Source organism: Falco naumanni, chromosome 1 (genome assembly GCF_017639655.2).
Source record: "Falco naumanni isolate bFalNau1 chromosome 1, bFalNau1.pat, whole genome shotgun sequence".
Taxonomy (NCBI): Eukaryota; Metazoa; Chordata; class Aves; order Falconiformes; family Falconidae; genus Falco; species Falco naumanni.
Window position 1 is genome coordinate 96,396,231 of NC_054054.1, and position 22,031 is coordinate 96,418,261.

General features: G+C 47.1%; 3 protein-coding genes across 15 annotated transcripts in view; 1 reads left to right on the forward strand and 2 right to left on the reverse strand.

The window, feature by feature from the left end:
* The window catches only part of MPHOSPH9 (M-phase phosphoprotein 9), a 31,639-nt gene extending 31,002 nt beyond the window's left edge, over positions 1 to 637 (reverse strand). For 4 of the 7 annotated variants that reach the window (XM_040610632.1, XM_040610624.1, XM_040610642.1 and 1 more), the window contains exon 1: positions 528 to 637. The gene's annotated coding sequence lies outside the window, so the exon portion shown is untranslated. Of the gene's footprint in view, positions 1 to 202; positions 255 to 527 lie in introns of those variants that run through there. The other 3 variants (XM_040610594.1, XM_040610584.1, XM_040610603.1) reach the window with 3 other exon arrangements.
* Positions 522 to 5,901, forward strand: MTRFR (mitochondrial translation release factor in rescue). Of its 2 annotated transcripts, none has more exons than XM_040610737.1 (4): positions 522 to 599; positions 3,144 to 3,451; positions 4,167 to 4,408; positions 5,538 to 5,901. In XM_040610737.1, exons 2-3 carry the CDS (start codon positions 3,179 to 3,181, stop codon positions 4,377 to 4,379), a joined length of 486 nt encoding a protein of 161 aa, XP_040466671.1. In that variant the 5' UTR covers positions 522 to 599; positions 3,144 to 3,178; the 3' UTR covers positions 4,380 to 4,408; positions 5,538 to 5,901. The 2 variants fall into 2 exon arrangements, with proteins under 2 accessions (XP_040466671.1, XP_040466665.1); XM_040610731.1 differs by lacking the exon at positions 522 to 599 and adding an exon at positions 2,019 to 2,802.
* CDK2AP1 (cyclin dependent kinase 2 associated protein 1) lies at positions 5,843 to 21,164 on the reverse strand. 6 transcript variants are annotated; one of them, XM_040610770.1, is made up of 4 exons: positions 21,047 to 21,164; positions 10,458 to 10,564; positions 9,454 to 9,580; positions 5,843 to 6,663 (listed from the first exon to the last, which is right to left on the reverse strand). In XM_040610770.1, the coding sequence occupies exons 1-4, from the start codon at positions 21,054 to 21,056 to the stop codon at positions 6,596 to 6,598; spliced, it is 312 nt and encodes a 103-aa protein (XP_040466704.1). In that variant the 5' UTR covers positions 21,057 to 21,164; the 3' UTR covers positions 5,843 to 6,595. The 6 variants fall into 6 exon arrangements, with proteins under 6 accessions (XP_040466704.1, XP_040466686.1, XP_040466720.1 ...); XM_040610752.1 differs by lacking the exon at positions 21,047 to 21,164 and adding an exon at positions 20,098 to 20,499; XM_040610786.1 differs by lacking the exon at positions 21,047 to 21,164 and adding an exon at positions 19,484 to 19,577.
* Between the last annotated feature and the right edge of the window lie 867 nt (positions 21,165 to 22,031).

Consider the following 22,031-nt stretch of genomic DNA (forward strand, 5'->3'; position numbering starts at 1 on the left):
CTCTGGAGCCCCGCTCCCCTCAGGATGCGCCCCCGGCCCAGCTCAGCCCCCTCCATGCCCCCCTCCCCTCGCAAGTGACCCCCTCCCACCACGTCTGCCCCCAGGTCGCCACCCCTCAGCCAGGACCCGACTCCGCGCCCCCGTGTCCCTCCCCGGCTCCACTCCTGAGCGACCCCCTGCCCCCTCAGGAGCCGCCCCTTACCCTCAGCGCTGCCCCCTCAGGGTCCCCGCCCCCCACAAGCACTCCCCCCCGCCCCCAGCCCTGCCCTCCTCCCCGCACTCAGAGACTCCGCCCCCACCGCCTCCCTCGGGGCGAGCTCCGCCCCCACGCTCCCATTGGTCAGCTGCCCCTCGCGCTCCGGGATGTTGACAGCACCGCCACCTCGGATTAGCTAGCGGTCCTGCCACTCATCGGGGAAAGAGGCGGCGCAGCTGAGGCGGCCTCGCGGCTCTGGGACGCGGCCAAGTGCGGCGGCGATGCCGGCTCCGGCCCTGCCGCCTGCCCCCAGGGATCGCCCGATTCCTACCCGCATGTCTGGAAGCCCGGGAGGAGGCGTCCGCACTGCCCGAGAGCTGCCTCCCTCAGCGACCGTTACGCGGTAAACAGGCGCGGCCTGCCGCCTCCTCCCCGGCGATTGGCGGCCGAGTTTCGAACGTGGTGGGGCAGAGGGCGCTCCAGTCAGGGCGCAGCTCAGTGATTGGCCGCCTTGACGGCGCGCCAGGCCGCGCCTTCCCCTCTGATTCGCTACGCGGAAAAGTACGCGCGCCGCCGTGAGGGGATTGGCCAGCGCGGCTCCGCGCCGCACGGTTCCCCAGAACCTGATTGGTAATGGCTGGAAGGCGGGCGGAAGCCCCCTCCTTGCGCTACGATTGGCTACCCGAGTGCCAATTAGGCCGGCGATACCGCCTCCCCGTCGGAGGGGCGTTGCGAGTGCGCAGGCGAGGCGGGGCGGGGCTGCGCCTGCGCAGTGCGGGCGCGCGGGGGGCGGCGGCGCTAGCCCCGAGTCGCCCGAGGTAAGAGCGGGCGGCGGGGCTGGGGCGGGGATGATGTGGGGCGTGGGGCGGCGCTGGGCTGGGCCGCGGGGAGCGCTGCCTCCGTTACCGGTGTGTGCCCGGGGCCGCAGGCGCGCTGCCGTTGCGAGCTGTTCAGCCAGCGGCCCTGCCTGAAACGCACGGGGTGCGCGGTGCCCGGCCACGGCCCCCCGGGCCCTCCCGGGCCAGCGCGGCGGGCACCGCTCGGGGCATGGGGGGCTGGCCTGGCAGCCTTCAGCAGCAAAGCTCTTCCCTGCCCTCCCCTTCTCTTTCCCCTGCCCAGATTAAAGCATCATTACTTCAAGATCTTTTCCGCACTGTAAGGCCTGTGTTTCTTGGAGCCACTACGTGAAATCTTGATAAAACTTACTACAGTCCTCCAGGCTTACTCCTGGTGTATGGCTGTAGTGTCAGGCAGTAGGAACAGGCTTACAGCACATGTGGTTTGCCACCCCGCCGTACAGTACATTGGGATCTGGCATCTCTGAGAGCGTCAGCCTTGGGGTCAGAACAGGCTCTTTCAAACACACAGATCCCACGGAAACCTGCTGGTTCTGCTCGCTCAGATCTACGTGGGGGTTCTGCTCCTTTTTTCTGCACGTTTTTTGCAGCAAACCTACCCCACATTACTGCCTTCTAGTACCACCAAGTGGTGCCACCAATCAAAGCTTTCTTAAAATTATTTTTATTTCAACAGCTATTCAACTTTCCTGGATGTCGATTGCAGTGTGCCACTTCTTCACATGCTGAAGTGTTTTCTTCCGAATCAAACAAAACATTTCAAGCATAAGAGCATATATTGCTTTAACTACTAACCAAACACCTTGTTCAAGAGCACCATTTGACAGCAGTGGAACCTGCATTGCTCATGATCCATGAGGATAATCCATACTTCCACCTGTACTTTACCTCCATTAAGAACTTGACCTGGGAAACACTGGCATGTGAAGGAATAGTTGCAAAGCTGGTGGTCTGATAGACTATAGAAAGCTGTGAGTAGAGCAGGCTGGGCAGGCTTGTGAACAGGATCCACGTAGGATACTTCTGAATTGAAATGGCATTTAACCACACTTGCTGTTATTAGACCACTCACCAAATCCTATGCACGCTAGAGCCTGACCTTGAAATCTGGAAACTGCTGTAACAGAGCGAGGTCAAAAGACAAGTCTAGATCATCATGTAATCTGTTTAGAGAAGGATTACTCTGTTTCCTGCACTAACCTAGCATTAAAAAGACATCCCAGAACTCAGAATCAGAACTCAGTCTGTAACTAACTGTAAATAGATACACCAGAGTGCTGCTGTGTCCTGTCAGTCAGCTGTTTTGACTAAGCAGCCACGCATCATTCCTCCAAAAGGAAAAATCCACCTCTGCATTCTGCTTGGCTTAAGCTACTCGAGCTCTGTTCTGTCAGATCCGATTTCCAATATCCATATCCTTGGGACAGAAATGCTCTGCATAGTCTTATTCTTTTTTATTTTGTGTGTGTTGTTCTCCTTCCACCTCCTCTTTGCAGTCTTCCATGACTGTCAGCCAGTGAACACGGGAAGCCAAGACATTATTAGGCCAGTTAAATTATGCAGCTGCTTCTTCCAGCAGATTTCTTTCAATAGTTTAGAGCATTGTTTAAGGCAACCTCGGAGCAGGATTCCTGCACCCTCACCTGTCCAAGCATATGTCGGCACATGAACTGCAGGTACTGTTGGCAGCAAGACACAACCTGGGCACGAGCGGAGTGTCCGCAAAGGTTTCCCAGTCAGACTCTACAGGTCAGGCTGCAAGACAGAAATATCCTCTCTTTTTTTTTTTTTTTTTTTTTTTTTTTATAATGTATATTTAGTGTTTTCCAAGTGCTGGTAGAAGTACTGATTTATTTACTGTTTTCCAGATCTCTTTCAACAATAAAATAATAATCTTGGCTATTTTTAAAAGTCATTGCAATGAGAACCAGAATTCCATTCATAATGGTAAATATTTCAAGGCAAAACCAGTTCAAATATCCTCGAAAATAAATCTGAATATTAAAATGCCACTGAAGTCACGCAGCTAAACTAGATCATCTTAAAAAAAGGATTCTCATGGTAAACTCCATTCCCCACTTCTATTTCAGGTTTCATTCCAGAGAAACTGCGTCCTCATTTCTGTATGAATATTCCAAGTTTATTTCATTTCACATTCTTACTGAGAGAAGTACAAACACCATCATGGAGACTGTGGATTTTGAGGAAGCAGCAGTTTTCCCTGCCCAGAGTGCCCTTACTTCAGGCAGCGAGGAAGAACTCTTTCAATCTCCTTGGACTAAATGAGGCAGAATTAGAAGAACAGTTTGTAAGAGGTAATGGCCCAGGAGGTCAAGCCACGAATAAGACAAGCAACTGCGTTATCTTGAAGCATATTCCATCTGGGATTGTAGTGAAGGTAATCATATTTTATTTCATGAAGTCATCAATTGCATGATGCCTTGCAAGTCTCCTGTCATAGTAAAGCACAGTCACAGTGCTGATGTCATGGAGGAAATGTTTATATGTATGGAAAAGAATCTCAGGAAGAAGTGATTTTGGTTATCAGTATATATAAATAAACTTGGGGTCATAGCTGATCTTTCTGGCTTTGGCATGTAGTACTGTTTTGTAGTTTTTGGTACATGTAGTACTGTTTCATAGTTTTCAGTAAGTATCTTCATTGTAGCTGCTTTTCAGTGGCAACTGTCACATTCCCTCTTGTGCGTTAGAATGTCTCCCTTAAGTTCATCATACTCACAGGTTCATTTTAAGCTCTACTCTTACCTACTGCTTGTGGATTAGTACTTTGAAATTAATCTTTGCTTCCTTATCACAAGAGGAAGATACAGTTAAGTTAAACTCAGAAGAAGCTTTCCAAGGTAGTATGGAAGCATTAAAGATTAATGCAAAAGCCAGTCTGACAAGTTACAGTAGCAAATCATTCCCAGGCAGCCTCTCCAAAGTATCATCTGGATACAGAAGTTCCTGCAGTTCTTAGCAGGACTGTGCTCTCAGCTTGGAGGGCAAGAGAGTTTCTTTACAGTAATGGCAGAAATATGTAGACTCAAAGGGAAAGCAGAAGAATAAACAGGCTAAAGTTCCAGTAAAAATGTCCTGTTGTATTTTTCCAGTGTCACCAAACAAGATCAGTGGAGCAGAACCGAAAGATAGCCCGAGAAATCCTGCAGGAAAAAGTTGACCTTTTCTACAAAGGTGAAGAGAGTGATGTTTTTAAAGAGAAGAAAGCATCAGAGAAAAAGAAGCAGGAGAAAAAAAGAAAAGCAAAGGAAAACTTAGAAAGGAAAAGGCATTTTAAAGAGATGCAACAATTGGATAAGCAATAAATGCGTGAAATGCCAACCTGCCTAGTCGGGTAAGGGAAGCATTTGTCTATACCTAAACATGGTGTTGAAACTCAAAGATGATATAGGGCTCCATAAGCACAACTGAAATACTGAGTAGTGATCTGCTATTGCTGTAAAACTGAGGTAATAAAAGCAGTCGTGTACTCCTTCTTCTGTCTGCCATCATCTCATTAATCACATTTAGAAATCAGTTTTTCTGCCAAGTTCAGAAGATGATAAACCAATCCTTGTTAAAAAGGAACTATAAACTTTCCACCATTGCTAATGGAGGGAAAATTCAATAATCTCCTTCTGCCTGGATGGTACCTTAGGATGCTTCGTCGGAGTTCCAGTGCATGAGACCACCAGCCCTAAAAGGTTGTGACTTTCCATCATAACTCAGGCAACGCTTCCACTGACATAAATCCTTCATCAACAGTGACCAGGTTTAGATACTGGTTCTGATGGTGTAAACAGACACGCTGACGGGAGCGACACCAGTCACTGGCTGCCTCCTTCAGATCTGTGCACTGAACAAATGCTGTCCTACTCTATTTGGAATAAAGTTTAACCAGAAGCTTTACACATCTTACCTGGAGTGGTGATGAGCATTGAGGTGGAAGCTGCAAGGAAGAGTTGGTCAGTCACGTTCTTCCAGTTACACGTTAAAATTGGGTCGTTACAGATAAAGAACACCACGTGCTGGATGCTGCCTCCCAAGGCAACAGAATCCAGTTCCTCCAAGCTGTGAAGTAATTAACTTTGTCTCTTAATACTGTATTTTCAAGTATCCCTAGCTCCGTATGTATTAGATATCCCAGATACAGTATTAAGAGACAAAGTTTGAGGTATTTTCTTCAAGTATCCCTAACGCCATATGTATTAGATATTGCAGATATCCCATCTGCCTTAGGATTTAAATTCAAAGGTACAATAGTGAATTACAGCCATTTATTATGTTTATGCTCTGCTGCTGTTAAGCTTGGCCATTTTGATACCTTCCCTCATTTTGACAATTTCCTATTTTATGCAAATACATGCAGCTGCATTTCCTTTGTCCCTGTTACTCTAAAGCCACCAGTGCAGGATACGTTCCTGTTTTAATCCTGTTAACAGCTATAATTGCTTAACCAGAACGTTTTGTTAATTTTTGGACAGCACCCTCGTTGGCTGCCATCGTTTTGGCCTTCAACAGCGACAGGAAAGCCCTTGGAGAACCAAAGCCATGGGATGTATTTTGAAAGCGCTGGAGACTACTAGCAACTACACCGCCTCCTTACAGAGATGGACTGCCGCTGGGCTGTGCCGGGATGGAGACTCAGCAGCACCCTGCAGCCCTGCTCCCTTCTCTGTTCCTGAACTTGAACTTCCTGCACAAAGGTTAACTTTTTATTTGTTGAGATTTTTTGTTCATGGAGTATAAATCTGATTGAAGTGACTGTACATAGTTTTGATACAAACTGTTAATGAAAATAAGCTTTATTACGTCAAGTAATAAATACATACAAAGATGCAAATAACAGTTTTAGTAATTTATCCAGAATTTTTTTTTTGGCAAACTTTAAACTGAAATCTCCAGCCTTAATGTAGAAATTAGCTTTCCAGGACCTTGTTATTATTGAATAGGTTTCCCTATTTTTCATATAACTCATGCACTTTAAATGGACTTCAAAGCACTAACAGTCATGCATATGTTTATGCAAAATGAACAAAAAAGGAAAAATAAGAGAAGGGGAAGGTTATTTCTAAGCAGGGTCTATGCTGTATGACAAATTGTGACTTAGCAGACTACTAGGTACAGCATGCTATTCTGCACTTATTTAAAAAAAATCCTTAGAGCTCATGTCAAACTTTGAAAGATTGACAGTTTGGGGTTAAGTGAATATAGTCAAAGGAAATAAACAGAATGAGGCTGTGGCTGGATAAGAAGAGAACTGAAATATAGCCTGGGAGAGAAAGAGCATTCCTCTGCATGCAGTTCAGTTTTCATGTTTTAGAAACATTTTAAGGAGTTTTAACGTCTTTACAAAATGCAAACCCTCAGTAAGTTGAAAAATCCTCGTTTTCTCATTCTTAACTATATATTTTTTCTAAGGGCAAAACAAGAAAGGTAGAACATTCAAAATAAAGGAATTTGTCTGAATGTTTCAACAGTCAAAAGGAGTGTTACTTTTTCTTCATTAAGAGATGGAAAATCTTGCAACTGAACCAGAGGGCTAGGATCTTGCATTTCGTTCCGTCTCAGCCAAGCATTCCCGAACTAATCCTCTAGCATGAATAATGCCTGCAAAAGAATTGGACATATTTTAAATCATCTCACTCAGGTCATACTTGCAATGACAGTGCAGAGAAAGGTTTACTAATTTCTGTCCTGAGTTGCCAAGGCTACTACAGTATGCCTCAGAAAAGGGAGAGATCCCTCACTTTTGAAACATCAGCTGCTGCTAAACAAGTTTGCTTACCCAAACTGGCAGGATAAATTGAAAAGGGACTAAACCAGGAATCAGAGCAGGGCAAGATCTGTAGGTCTGCAGTGACAGGTGTATCTTGATGTGCAGTGCAGACCTATTTAAAATCAAGAGGCTTAACAGAAAGAAAAAAAATTAAAAATTCACCTAACCTACCTGCGAGTTATTTTGCTACAGTGGCATGAAACAAAATATGATGTTATATGGGGAGCCATTTTACCAAGCTTTAAAAGTCTTAATACTTTGGGATAGTTCTCTGAAAGGATGCATCAAAATCCAAGCCTTCATAATATTGCTTAAACACAAGTTGTGTCTCTTGTAAGAGTAAGAAGGAATTTTTTATGGTGTGTGCAGAAAGTTATCTCCTAACGCGGGCTCAGCTCCCAGTGTAAATCATCACCGCTTTACATGCTGCCATATCTACTCTCATCTGATAGACATAATGTGGAATTTTCCACTACAAGTCCTGTTGCCTTGAGATCCAGCAATCTGGACCTTGATTCTCAATCCTGGGACTAAATCTAGATTCATGTTCACAGAGCTGCTGAAAGAACAGAGCTTGAGATTTTAAAACGGGAGACGGACAGATTTCTCTACCACAAATGAGGTTATATTTTACTGACAGGACAAGGTAGAAGGTGATTCCTCTGATCAGTTGTGCTCCTTAACAAGGTGGAGAAGGGACAATAAGGCAATAGATGAGGTTTAATCTCTGTTTAGAGATAAAGGCTTCTGGTTCTAGAAGGCTGCTAGCCCAGATCACAGCAACAGCCTTTACATCCAAGGAGTACTGATTTGGGACTTGACAGTGCAAGGCTTTGCAGAGGGTTAAATCGACACAGACGAGTAAAGCTGCATCCCGCAGCTGTGGGATGCAGAAATGCGTACTCAAAGCAGTGCATCAGACCTGGATCTGGTGGCAGGACGCCCAGTTTATGCAGCAGAACTACCCTGAATTATGTAGAACACTGGGAATTTGGCCAATTTTAGAGGTCAGTAGCCACTGTACTTAGGAGCAGGTGGAGCTGGGGACAGGGACTTTATTCAGGAATAACCTCCACATGGCCACAGAGGCTGCAGTCACGTGGTTACCCTCAACCACTTCTGCTCTCACACTTGCACATGCTCCTTCATCCATTAGGCTCCCAAAATGGAAAGAGAGGTATGTTTGTGACCAAAAGATGGCAGCAAAAAGTATTTATTTGGGATATTTCAACACTGTCAAGTCACAGTGGCAGCACTGAATGTTAAACCTACCTTAGCCACCAGATTACACACTGCAAGCAGCAGCAAAACAACTTTTCCTGACCAAACTGAACCACTCAGTTCAGAGGATGTCTGCATCTCTGCTGGTCTCTCTCAGGTTGTCCCCATTAGCCTATTGCCATTCATGATCTATTAATACTGACTCAGGCAATGCAATAAAGAGACTCCAGCAACATTGATTTTAGCTGGGCCAGATTCCACTTACCACTCATCGGCAGACTTTATTGCATCCTTTCCCAGAACAGCTACTAGTCATTTTATTGCATGTCATGGCAGATATATTACTCTCCCATAATGGTTGAGCCTTAAATAAAGCTTTGTAGTCTTGGGTAAATGTAAGGGGGATTTGCAAGGTGGTGCAGTTATTCTGTTACAATAATATTCCCGTTCGGCCCTGAATGCATGAGCCAGACTCAGCACAAGGACCAAGGCAAGGGAGGAAAAGGTAACTACGTTATACTGGTGAAGGACAGAACTGCCAGCACAACTGTTGTCGATGGCCTTTCAGCGTCATTTCAGGAGCTGGAGCAGTGGAATGTCCCACTGCTCCTTCAGAAATATCCCTTGCACGTCCCCTGCTGAGGACAATGCCAAGCTGATGTCAGCAGTGGGGCACGCGAGGGTTTCTTTTACACTGCAAGGAAAGGGCATTTATTACCCCTTTTAGCTGACAAAGCAAAGCTGGAGAGACCTCATCAGCCAGGCCTAAAAGCTTCTAAGTCCCTTACTAGTGGACTCTTAATGACACCCACTTGACAACAGGTAATGGAGCCTAAGCTGCCCAACACCACAGCGGGGAGGAAGGTGTGTGTTTGACATCTCAGTCTGAACAGCCTTCCCTGATGACCTTGTTCTTTTTTGTAGCTCTTCTCTCCACCAGCCTCAGTGTGAGTTACCACAATGCAGTATTTCTTTAGGCAAAATGCACTTTAGTATAAAGACTCCTGGGTCAAGGAGATGGGTGATGCATATCAGAAGTAAACAATGCTTGGCTGCGTATTTTGGAGGCTGGGGAGAAAAGGGAATTGAAAGGGCAAGCAGGTCACCAGGAACCTCAGAGAACATACCCACTAGAAACCCTAAGGGTTCTAAAATAAGGTTTGAATTCTTAACTGAAACTCCCCTTGTACAAATTAAACACATTTTATCACTGGTTTATCTATCAAATACAGCATGAACAGAGTACCCCAAGGTTTCAGTTGCTTGTTAATACACCTGGTTTAGTGATGAGCTCAAGACAGCTCTAAGGAAACTGTTGTCACAAAGCTGTTCACAAAGCAGTCAGTGCACAAAGTATGTGGGACACAATTATTTTTGTTTTAAATAAATTTAAACATTACCTCTTTTTAGCCTCTCCATCGCACTTTTACTCCCAGCGTACGTGGGTCTAATCTCTTTCCCTAATTCTTCTATGATAGCTAGAAGTTCTGCATATTTGCTTTGCGGTACTTGACTGCTGCTGGTACCCTGTAGTTGAAAGCAGATTAATCTCAATCAAATACTACTAAAACCAAAACAATTACAACAAACAGCAACTACAAATTCATGGACGACCAGAAACAGCCCTGGAAGCCATTTTTTTAAAAAATACAATTTCAGATTTACTATATAATCAAAAACTTATTTTTTTCCAACCCTGTAGTTGAAAAAACTTTTTGCAGTTGCTGCTGCAGTTGGACATGGTGCTATGTGCCCTTCACAAATCAGGATCAACTGGGAGAATGCAGCTGCAAGACTGGGACCTTCGGTGGAACAGAAGTTAAAACAGTCCTGCAAGAACAGCAAACCGGGAACTGCTTATGCAGCTCTGTTTCTGCTTTTCCAGTGTTTATTTTGGTGTGTACGTGGAGCAGTTAGCTAGGCAGGGAGAATGAGAAGCAGATAAAACTGCCTATATCATAAGGGAAATCCTATTAAGTCAAATACATTTCACAGAAAGTTTACCACCGGATTCCTGAAGCAGCACATAGGACTGTCTGCGACACATGCTTCATGAGACTAAAATTTAGAGGATAAATTTGCTGAAGAAAAGCAGTATAGAAATGCTAATTTTTTAACAAATGATGTTAAAATGTTACAGACCTTACTATCAGAACCTAAGTCATGTTTCACTGTGACTCAGATGGGATGGGACTAACAGTTAATTAGTAACCAATCTCACTGAGCGCTCTGCTTAGTCTAATTTGATCCCGAGACATGTGTGATGAATCAGTCTGCCACTTGGGTTTGATTTCAGATCTTGGTGGGAGGGAGGAGCACCTCAGATTACAGGCCACAATCCACACTACTATGCAAGCACAGGGTCAGTGATCCGATTAAAGTAAAACAACAAGCAGAGCTGTACCTGCATCCCTTGTGTATAGCCTAGAGATGGGGGTCCGTAGTCATTTATAAGCTGTCTATATTGCGCAGATGTTGCCATACTTGTGGAGGGAGAGTGAACACTCCCAGCTGTAGAGAGAGAAGAGAGAGAAAAAAATCACCTGTTATTACCTGAAGATTAGTAAGTCTGTTACACTGGGACACATTCTAATCACTTTTTTCTAAAGCTGTGACCTCTCACCTTTGGTCTGAGCTCACTAATGACATTTCAGCGTCACAGTACTTGCTAGGAGAGAATGGTTAAATTAATGCTTCTCTAATGTTTGCTGTACATTTGAAAATAGCACAGCCTGCAACATTATCAGTGCAAATTGTTTGCCTAAAAGTGAAACAGAGTGTCGCGTGACAGGTTGTTCTGCCTAGACAAACTGTAAATATTAAGGAGCCCTATTTTTGCATATATACATTCCACATAGATGAGTCTAACGTACTGTGCTATTTTTACTTTTTCAGTGCAAGTTATCTGAAAGTAATTTTGCAACTCAAAGTGTCATCACATGGTCAATGCAAGTTACCCTCAGTACTATCTTCAGCCAATGCCAAAACTATTCACAGGCAACAGTCAGTTGAGGTGCATCAGATCTGCTGTTCATTGTATGACATCGGAGGTGAGGAGTGCTACCATCATTCGTCTTTGTCTGATATCAAATGTTTTTAGCCAGTCAAATCATGCTATATGGTGTATATATAGGATATAAAGGAAAATAACATCACTTTGGGTTATGGTTACTTTTTCTAATGTTATAAAAGATTATAATCAGATCTACAGGGTTTGGAGCCAGCTAGGAGTTCCAGAAACAGACTCTGATCATTGACAAACTGCTCCAGAAACGAACAATCAAAACACTTTTTCCCCCCTCACCTCGCAACAGTAAGAATTTGGGTTTGAAAACAACTTTCTAGATTTTTCTTAGGGGCCTTAATTACAGTGCCCATCTCACAACTGCGCTAGAGGACCTGCTTGTTATGGACCATGCACTTGGGATTAAGGCAGCGTTCCACCATTCAACTTGTTCACTCTTGCAGCTGAAGTGCCCCTGCATCCACTGATGCTGCTGTCTTTGCCTGTAGGCACAGACACAAGACTGCCTGCTGTCTGGAAAAGTCTTCCCCCTTACAAACTCCTTTGCTGAAAATTCCCAACCACCTTTCACGGAAGGAACAGGTCCCATTTAGCAGCCTTCATTTAAATCTAAATTAAACTGATGCTAAAAGTCACTGGGGCTCAGAACTACGTAAATCTCTAGCTTTGTTTTAAAGTTGCAAGTGATTTTGCTCATGTTCTCCCCTCACACAAAAAGAGCAAGCCAGCAGTTACACTGTAAAAAGCACTGCTGAACATAGCGGAACAGACTTGTCCTCAGCTGACAAGTCTCTTTCCACTTGAGAATATCAGATAATCAGATAATCACAGGGTATCACTGTGGTGGTGCCTTCATCACAAGAACAGAGTGTGTCCTTACTTTTTACTAGTTAACCAGATGTGAAATCTTAAAAAAAGGCAAATTGGGCTGGTGGTCACTAGGTCGCCTTGAAAAAGTAAGGTTTCTCTTTGTCTTTAACTAAGCTGCTAAATTTTATGGCACATTACAATCTGCACTTCCATCGCTAAAGGTTTCACATGGAGCTAATCATTGCATTTTGCTAAAGCACAGTAAACCCAAAAAAACTAAAAAACACCCATAGCATACGGCACTGTGAAGGAACACCACAGTTGTCAGCTATTCTCCTAATTAGTCCTTCACATTATCAGCTCAAAATACAAGCACAATTCTAAGATTTCTGTATGTACACCTCAGTATTTCAAGTCCAGATGACTGAATTTCAACAGTTACCAAACATGACACAACAGCAAACCGCATCTTGCCTCCAAGGACTTCAAAATGCTTCAAAAACATTAATAAGCCCCTTGTGCTGGAAGGTAAGAAGGTTTAATTGCCTCAATTAAGCAGAAAAAGACTTAAGCGGGTTTTTTTCATGCACAGTAAAACAGAAGAGCCATCCTGTGAAGACTTGTTCCTGAACTGTTACTGGAAGCAGTCACATACAAGACCTGGGAGCTCCAAACTGGTCCTGAATTAAGGCAAGGACTCTGATGACCAGGCTCAGGAATCCTGCTCTATGCACCAAGCAAACCCTAGCTGCAGCTCAGCAGCCCATGCAAAACAGAAAAAACAATTAATCACCATCATATCGATTAATGATAATAGTACAGATAATTTAGTGATTGTTTAGGATTATGTAGATTTAAGCATGACACGTGCTTTGTCTGCATGAAATAGCACGGCAGGATACATCTAGATAAGAAATAAACCCTACTAGAAACACGATGTGCCAAGACAAAGACAAAGCAGTGAATCTAGGGGCTGACCAAGAAAGTTTCACAGCTGTGAAAGCCAGCAACACACGGCAAGGCAGTGGCCAGTAGCTGGTGTCAGCATGGGAGCTTGAATCCAGCAGCGACTCACTCAACACCGAGTGACAAAAAACAAACAAGAACTCTGAGTAGGCAACTGTGAGTAAGAACCTGCGGGTGGAGTTGGAGCATCGCTCCCGATGTGAACGAGCAGTCAGATGAGCGGAGTGGGGTGCTGTATTGTCTGCTGTACCCACGGCATATGCAGAGCTGTGCTGCAGACACTAGAGGCCATCGCTGAGTACGGCATGCCCTGCCAAATGACAGATCGTGGTAACCATGGTGAGTTTACCCGTTTCTTTGCAGTCTGCATCAAAAATGTAATAAGACATAATGCCATGCGCCGACCACTTTATCAGCAGCAGCAGGCCCGGAGAACAAAGAAAAGGATTTGACTTGGCCGTGGTACCAGCCTCCGTACACCCATGTCAGAAGTTGTGCCAGTCAAACTCAGCTGCTGGGGGGGAGGGGGGAGGGGGAAAGAAAAATCTTTGAGTCCACCCCAATTTAAGACGATGCAATCATGAAAATGAAATTAATTGGGGGGGTATTAGTGTCTCACAGGGTAACGGAACTTGAGCTTTTCGACCTTTCACTTTGTATGTTAATCTCAAAGAGAAGCCCCTGGGTCCTGGATGACTATTACTCAATTAACCCAAAATACATCTGCATGTCTGAACATCCAGTATATCTCAGATTAAAAAAGAAAAAAAAATAATCACCAACTATTGCTATTACAGTTACCAAGAAAAATTAGGCCAGGAAGTCTCACAGTCAATACCCAGTCAAAAATCAGTGTGATGATTAGGCATTCACTAGAGGGGGGGGCGGGGGGGGGAAGAGGGGGATCTAAAATGAAGCTTGCTCTCTCACGGTAAAATGACAATGGAGACAAGACAGTTAAGAACTGACAGAATCGAAAAGGGTGTGTGCTTGGTACTGAATTTAAGTGACACCCCGTATCACAACCCGAATTGCCTTATCGGTTGCTGCTGTTCAAAACCTAAATTAATATACACTTTCCTCCCTCCACTTTCCTAATTAAATGTACACAAAACCTTTTATATACCCATTTATTCTTGTGCCAAAGTCTTGTATTTCTGTATTCAAACAGAAGACTGCCAGAAGCATTCTTCCCCACAAAAATATAGTGATTTTCTTGTTAATCAATATTAATCTTTATTAATTGAGGAAGGGGGTGTCTAAGAATACAGCAAACAGAAATGAGATTATTTGTGTCAAAATCTCTTCTTTCCAGCAGTCTCTCTGAGCCCAAATTAACACCCTGGGAGACAAAGGATCTTGAATCACTCTTTGTTTGCCTAAACTCCCACTGACCAGGAATCTTCCCGTTAATTTCTGACAGGTTTGTAGAGGTCCCTTTAGCTCCTTTGCTACTGTCTCCAAGCCTGAGCAATGATGCCGATATGCTGATCTAAGTTTTAATTCTTAATTCTATTGCTGCTGCTTGCTGAAAAAATAACTGGGAAGGCAGTTTGCTGCGCACCCTGCAAGGAAGCAGTGGGAGCAGAAACAGTAGGGTACGCTCACCTGATCCACTCCCAGCAGATGCTGTGGCTCTACACAGCTCAACTGCCACTGTTTCACAAACAGCAAAGTAACATCAGGACTGGTTGCTCAACTCACCAAGTTACTCATGAAGAATCGACTTAAGCCAAGCCAAGAGCCAACCCCATTGGATATGTGTTTCTTTACCACCCCATACTTTATAAGGTCCTATAAAACTGCACAGGTAAACTCCTGCCATTTTACAAACTCCTTCTACACATGAACATGATACCATGTTAAGAAGAGGTACCTGTAGCCTAGAATTTATCCAAGGTACACAGTACAGCCTGTGGAATCTCACTGCTGCTACCTGTATTTCACAGTCTCTTCAAGCTGAGGTTGCTTGCAACATAAAGGCTGTTGCCATTTAAATGGCCAGTGGTCAGCACCTCTAATACAGAACCCAGAGCTGTGTATTACTGCCTCTGCCACACCACTTGAGGACATTCCTCGTTGCTTCAGAGGATGGCAGTTTGACAGCATGCAGTACGAGATGACCAGGCTGGGATATTTTAACTGAGAGGATATAAATTCTTCTGTCCTAAACTGGACAACTTTGCAAGAAAACACATGAGAAATGTTCATGTAAACTGCTCTATCAAGGTACATTGGGAGGCACCTTCAAGCACAAGGGGAGAGGTAATACCTTCAACCAGCACAGCCATTTCTGTAGCAAGGGCCTGAACACAGCCTGAATCACAGTTGCAGTGTTTTGGCAGCTGACTACAAGAATATTTGATTCCTTAGCCCTTGACGCACTTTGGTTTAAGTTCAACAAGAACTCCTTGCCATCCACGGGACACCACATGCATGCCTACACAAGTAGATCTACTGCAAGCCACACACTGAACTCTACAGGAGTTGCCAATCCAGAGCAAAAACAGAAAGCCCTCATTTCCCCCAACTTCCCAATGAATTTTTTAATTTAAAATAATGGACCCCATTCTCATTTGCACAAAATATCCCTTACAGCACTGGCTGTGAAAGTTTTATTTTCACCCACTATTTTTCCCTTAAACAGCCCTTGTGGTAGAAACAGACCTTTCTTTGAATAAAACTATTTCCCTTTAAAAAAAATTCAGTGCAAACACTCATAAATATGTTCTCAAGAACTAGGACATTCTTTATCGTAACAGCCAGAGGCCTTGCTCTTTTGATCTGTCACACTCTGGGCCTTTCCTCTAGTACTCTCGTTCTATTTAATCTTTCCATGTGGATAACGGTCATGTTTTATGTCTCCTCTTCCTACCCCCCTGCCTTTTTTTCTTTTTTTAATCAGAAAAAAACAAAAGTCAGTCACTCGGACTCCCCACCATTCCTCTTTTCTAGCTTAAGAAACAGGCTATTTCTACACTAGCAAGTTATTTGGCACAACAAGGAAAGGATGAAAAGATGAAAGCATTTGGTACACATACACCACGTGTCATTGGGGTGAGGGGGTATGACTTAAGATTAGATTTTAGTCTGGTGCCCCAGACTAAGCGTCTGTATCGTGGGTATGGTTCAAAGCTGTCTAATCTTTGGTTTGGACCCTCGTGTTTCCATTAAAAGGGAACAACCTCTCGATACAAACCACAGTATCAAACATAAGCTGTCTCTATAAAGGGCAACAAGCGAGCTATTTGCTTGTGCAAGTCTGCACTGCAGTCTTAACAACCTAAAGGAACGGCCTAGTGTGCTCAGTATCATTTCTCAGGGTTCAGTGAAATTGGTCTCTCCAGTTGCAAGCTACAGCCACAGCCAGGGACATGATTTCCATTTCACCTCGCAGAGAGAATTTGCACTTTTCACCAAGAAACTTCTGGTTACTGTGAGGTGTGGCAGGTGCACTGACAGCCCTGTTGGTCCTCAGCTACAGCAGCACCTGCTGTACAGGTCACCACTTGTTCATGTGGAGCCGAGACGCAGCGCCTTCCCTTGTCACAGTCTGCTGGAATTTGTTTTTCCAGATCCTACATACAACAGGTTTTAAACTTTATTACAGGAACAGGCTTTTGTCTTGAAACCTGACATTTCTACAAAAGGACAATCCCAAGCTGTTTCTGCTGGCCTTCTGTATCTTCAAACTACTTTTCCCTGACCTGTCCATACTCTGAACAAAACAGGAATGCTGGTGAATCTCCACACAGCCAGAAAACACACCGAAACAAGGGGAAAGACAAACTACAGACCAGTTCACAGCTGCTGTAAATGTCTCTGGTTCCACTTAAGTCAATGGAGATGCTCTACTTCAGCCCAGCAGCTGGCCCTCTTAACAGAGAAATAGTTAAACAACATGAAACACAAGACAGATGAGGATGAAAGAGTACTTTGCAGGATTCAGTACAATAAGCAAAAGAACACATACAAATCAAAACACGGCTGTTAGAAAGGGTAACAGAGGATCCCCTGGGACACTGTGGGCTCAGGTGAGGCTGGGAAGGTTGAGCTGCAGCTCCCTAACACAGCACCTTTTTACCACCCAGGCAGAGAAGGTGCTTGTGCACCAGATTAAATAGGGCTCCCCAAGCACAGGCAGTTGGGAACTGACAGTCTGGGGTGCCACACGCAGGGGCCCAACTGCCAGAGCACATGCCCTCCAGGAAGGTGACTGGTAATTTGGACAAAACAACTCAAGGCTGGGTGCAGACACACTGGGCCAAGTGTCACCACTGACCCAGGCAATGGGGAAGAGGAATAGGCACCAAATTCCGCTGTGACAAGATATTCTCCTTCCCTCAGCCTGGTGTAAGGCAGAGCAGTCAGCACCCGGATGCTTCCATCCTCCTGAGTCACTTGCGGAGCAGCTGCATTTTCCTCACCCACAGTGATCCCCAGATCTGCCGACAACCCACAGAGGCTTCCTCCCCCCACAAACAGCTCCTCTGCCTCTGCACCTCAGTCCAGGCTTCTGAGTCCCCAGACCTGCTCCTGCGCAAGAAGAGAGCACAGTCACCCATCAACCACAACTGCTTCACCTCACTGAGCCACTTACTGACTGCAGTTTCGACATGATTTTGCAGAGTGGCCACTCTCAGCCTAAACTTGAAAGGAGTTAGCTCTGCAGCAAGGACGCAGCCCCAGGAGCTGAGTCGACACTGCCTTTCCAAATACTCCTGCACCAGAAGCCCTGCACTGCAGGGAAGCAGCATTACCTCCCAGAGGAAAATCCCTGTGAGATCCACAGCTGCCCAGAGCCCTCCGTCGGCCGAGACCAAAATATTCAGCATTCATACAGAGAGCCTTCTCTGCAGGGCTGATTTCGGGCCAAAAGGGACAGATTTCCTGTTTTCCTCTCCTCTGCAGGACGGGGCAGGAGGGGGGTCCTTCATCCCAGGTTTGGAAGCAAACCTAGGATCTATTCTTCTGGCTGGGGGGGCATTTAATTTAAGCACAATAGGAAAGCAATCTCCTTCAAGTCAGAATTAAGCTCCAGAAAGGAGGGGGCCATTTGCAGTCATATCACTCTGAATGCGATATGTGCAACTGCAAGGACTGCTTTGTCTAACTCCCTTGGCCTTAGGCCACGGTGCTGGCAATACCACTAGCTAGAGGAAGAGCTGGTGCGTGAGGATAATGGCAGAAGACAGGGAGGGAAGAGAGAGCCCATTTTGGATTCAGAGGAGGACGTTCTTTCATTGAAAAGATTCTGGGGGTGTTGAGGAAGATCCGAACTCAGACGAGAGGACAACTTAAGACAGGAATAGTTCTAACATGACAGCAAAAAGCTGCTAACTTGCCATTACAAGGGGAAAAAAAAAGAAGGGGGGGGGGTGGGGGGAGAGATAAAACTGCATGAAAAAAAACTAAAACCCTGATCGCAGCCGGAGCGTTAGAAAGCACAGACAGACAAGGCAGCAAAAGGACCGGAGACAGAAACTTCACCACTCAGCTCGCATTGTGAGCGGCATGTCTGACCCAGGATTTTGCAGTCCTCACTCGCAGAACAGCTAGACTCGGATCCCCCCCACAGCATGACCTAATCCCCACCCCTCACCCACCATCGCAAAATACCACCTTTGTTTTCCCTGCAATTTTACGGCCGTTCCGGAGAGCAAGGCACAGGTTCTCGTGGGAGCCGACAGGAGAACGGTTTCCCTTGCTGGGCTTTGTTTTGTTTCTTTTTCTTTCCTCCGGTGACACTTCTGCTTTTTGTCAAAAATCCTCAGCACATCTCCTGCTTCCTGACCCCTCGGCAGAGCAGTGCTCGGGGCCCACGGTGCTCCCCACACACAAGCCAGGCACACCAAGCCTTTACACGCCCGCAGCCCCACCGAGCTCAGCTCCACGCAGGATCAAAGTGCCTGAGGCACGGGGACCTCGGCTCATCCACCAGCTGGTGACGATTCCTTGCAGTAAAACAAGATTGCCGTTCTCCTGGTGGCTAGAATAGAGGTGCATCTTGTTGATCCCTTACGTTCATGTTCATCAATCTCCCAGGATTACAAGCACAAACGGCGCTGTAAAAATCACCCGGGCAGATTTCCCTCCCTCCTAAACCCAACTGCAAAACTTTTTCCTTCTCCGATAAAATAAATAAATAAATAAATCTGCCTGATTTCTGGCTGCGGATGGTCTGATGCCAGCCCTGCAGGCTGGGACTGCGGGGGAGACGGGAGTATTATTTGGAAGTCAGAACCAACTTCTCCATTTTGGTTCTGTTTCATAGACTAACCGGCGGGCTGAGATTAGCGTGATCCCCTCCGAATATCCCACCGGGAAGCGGTTGCTGCTGCGGCTTTGTTTCCCCGCAGCGGAGCCCCGCTCTTACCGCGAACACCTCAGCGCAAGGGACAGCCCCGGCCTGCTGCTACCTTCGGCACTGGGGGGGGGGGGGGGGGGGCGGGGGAATGTTGTGGTAAATAGATAAAAAAAAAGTTCATGCCATGAAGGAAACTTTTGGAGAGGCAAGTTGGGAACACTCCTGGACAGATCCAAGAAGAGGAATAATTTTTTAAAAGGGATTTTGGAAGAAAGAGAGAGCAATTTCTTTCCACCACCGCCACCACCACCACCCCCCGCACCTTCCAAAAATCCCCAGCGAGCGGGGGGAGCTCCCGCGCAGCCGGTAGACCCCGAGGGGGGCGCGGGGTCCGGGGGTCCCCCTGAGGCGCTGGAGGGCCCCCTCGGCGGCGGGGGGCGCGGGGCCGGGGTCCCAGGGCGGCCACCCCGCCTGAGGAGCGCGGCCCGGGGCAGCCCCTCCGCCTGAGGAGAGCGGCCGCGCGCGGGAGGCGAGGCGCGGCGCGAGCGGCACTTGCGGCGTCCCGCCAGCAGCGGTCCTCGCTGAGGCGCCGGCGGAATATTCCTGATCCAGATCAATCAGCCGCCCCGGGGAGCCGAGCATGGAGGAAACCCGGCGGCCGGAGCCCCGGAGCGGCGGCGGCGGCGGCGGCGCGGGGCCGGCCCGGCGCGCGCGGCGCTCGGGCGGAGGGGCGGCGCGGCGCGGGCTGCCGGCGGCGGGCGGCGGGCGGGCGCGGGTAATGGCGGCGCGGAGCCGGCGCGGAGCCGCTGCCCCGCCATACCGGACTGGGCAAAAAAAACTCGAGTCCGGGGCTTCCCCCCAGGTGCCGGTGCGGCACCGGCGGCGCCCCGCCGCACGCCTCCCAAACTTGCCACCCAGTTGCCGCCGCGGACTTACCCGGGTTGAGGGGAGTCCCGGGGATGTGGGCGTTCAAGTTGGGCTTGTAAGACATTCCCAGAGACATGGCCAGCGGGAGGAGGAGAAGCGTCCTGAAATTCAGTGAAGCGTCTCCGTGTCTCCCAGACACTTTGGGTTGTTTACAGCAGTAGCAGCACCGGCAAATATGGCCGTCAGTTATATTGACACCCACAATGCAATATATCATCCATACATCATGAGGAGACGCGGATCCAAAAACTTTGGGGGAGACGAGGCAGCCACCCGCCGCGGCGGCCCGGCGCCCCGCGCACCTCGGCGCGGAGGGGGCGCGGAGGGGGCGCGGCGGCGGGGGGTGCCGCGGCCATCCCCTCACAGACAATGGAGCTCCCCTCAGGGACGCCGCCGCGAGAGGAGCCGGGCGGGGAGGGAGGGAGGGCGGGCAGCCCGGCGACAGCGGAGGAGGGGGGGGGGGGGGGAGGGGGCGCGTTTTAATTAACTTCCGAAAGTTTTGGCACAACTTCTCATTTAAATGGGCTCTGCCCGCGCCGAGCGGCGGGGGGGCCGCGCCCGCCGGCCCCTGTCAGGGCAGGGAGGCTGCGCGTCCCTCGGGGTGGCCCAAGCGCCATCGCCCCCCTCACCTCCAGCCAAGCGTTCGCCTCCGCTTTATCCCCCGTCTCCCCCCGCGAATTTCGATGGAAAATACCTGTTGATAATTTTAGAATGAAAGATTATATTTTTTCCTAGATGCCGCCACAGAAAAATCTGCCTTTTTTTTTTCTTCTCTTTCAAACCACTATTTCTCTGTGCTTGAAGGTTGAAGGTTAATGTAGATCGCTGTTTCTGAGGGATTAAAAAATAAACGCGAATCTCGTTGATAATGTGCTCGTTTTCAGCTTGCAAGCAGCAGTAAAACTTCCCCACCAGAAAAAAAAAAAAAAAAAATTGCAGGTTACATTATGAAGCTTACCAGCCTGCATCTGCCACTTCAGAACTCATCCTTTCCACTGCAAGATACTCAGGTTTGCTCCTTCTGTCGATTAATCTCAAACATGCACCTCAAATCGTTAAATTACTTCAGATTTATAGCAATATAACTGCTGGGGACCTGGACAACCTCTCCTTCAGTACACAGCTCAGCCTGAGACCCACCAGATAAGACCCACATGTGTATCTTAGCAGAAGCCACCCTGAGATCACTGAGGTACTTGGTGGTTTTATTGCACGTGCTAATTAACGTCTATCCAAGGCTATGTATCTCTCTTAATGCCGGTGACAGCACACACAGCCTGATCCCTTGGAAGTCAGGGGCAAATTCCTTTTCAGTGATGCTGATTGAGGCCCGTAGTATCTGTCACTATGGGCTGCTCTGCAGAGGGAGGCAGGTAGCATCTCCATTGCAGAGACACGGAAACAGTCACGGAGCAATTAGATGATTTCCTCTGCACAAAGGAGAATTGAGGCAGAGTGGGAAAAGCCAGCCAGCCTTTGAACCCACCTGCTCCCCAGCTCATGCCCTAGCAACTGCACGCTGCATGAACAAAACATCTAAAAATTATGACCGGTACCAGATGAAATACATGATCTTGTTACCGTTTTGTATTTTATCTCCAGTCCAAGCACACGACTCCGGCATCGTGGCCAAGCCCAGAGCGGCACAGACTAGCCTTACAACAACTGATCCACGCTCCAGTCTGTTCGAGAGGGGACCTGAGAGCCGCAGGCACAGAATTACACGCTCAGTGACAATATTTTCACACTGGTGCTTGAGGCTTTAACTGTGTAATTCTTATTAGCGTCCTGAAAGATTGCACTGGTAAGCCCTCACGGCCAGCGCTGTGTGAGTGAGAACTTTGCATCCCTAAAGCTTCACTTTCAGATTCACAAATAAGTGCTTTTCTGCCAATTCCTGGAAGGCCAGTGAAGTCCTGCAGGCAAGGGGCACACCGCTCTGG

Excerpts from the sequence above, each read along its gene's own strand:
- MTRFR (XM_040610731.1), top strand. The coding sequence starts at position 2,709 with ATGTCGGCACATGAACTGCAGGTACTGTTGGCAGCAAGACACAACCTG. Across the intron at positions 2,803-3,143 it reads TTCCCAGTCAGACTCTACAG|GTTTCATTCCAGAGAAACTG; the intron begins GTCAGGCTGCAA and ends CTTCTATTTCAG. Across the intron at positions 3,452-4,166 it reads CATCTGGGATTGTAGTGAAG|TGTCACCAAACAAGATCAGT; the intron begins GTAATCATATTT and ends GTATTTTTCCAG.
- CDK2AP1 (XM_040610752.1), bottom strand. The coding sequence starts at position 20,305 with ATGATATATTGCATTGTGGGTGTCAATATAACTGACGGCCATATTTGC. Across the intron at positions 9,581-10,457 it reads GCTATACACAAGGGATGCAG|GGTACCAGCAGCAGTCAAGT; the intron begins GTACAGCTCTGC and ends TTTCAACTACAG. Across the intron at positions 6,664-9,453 it reads GATGGAGAGGCTAAAAAGAG|GCATTATTCATGCTAGAGGA; the intron begins GTAATGTTTAAA and ends ATTCTTTTGCAG.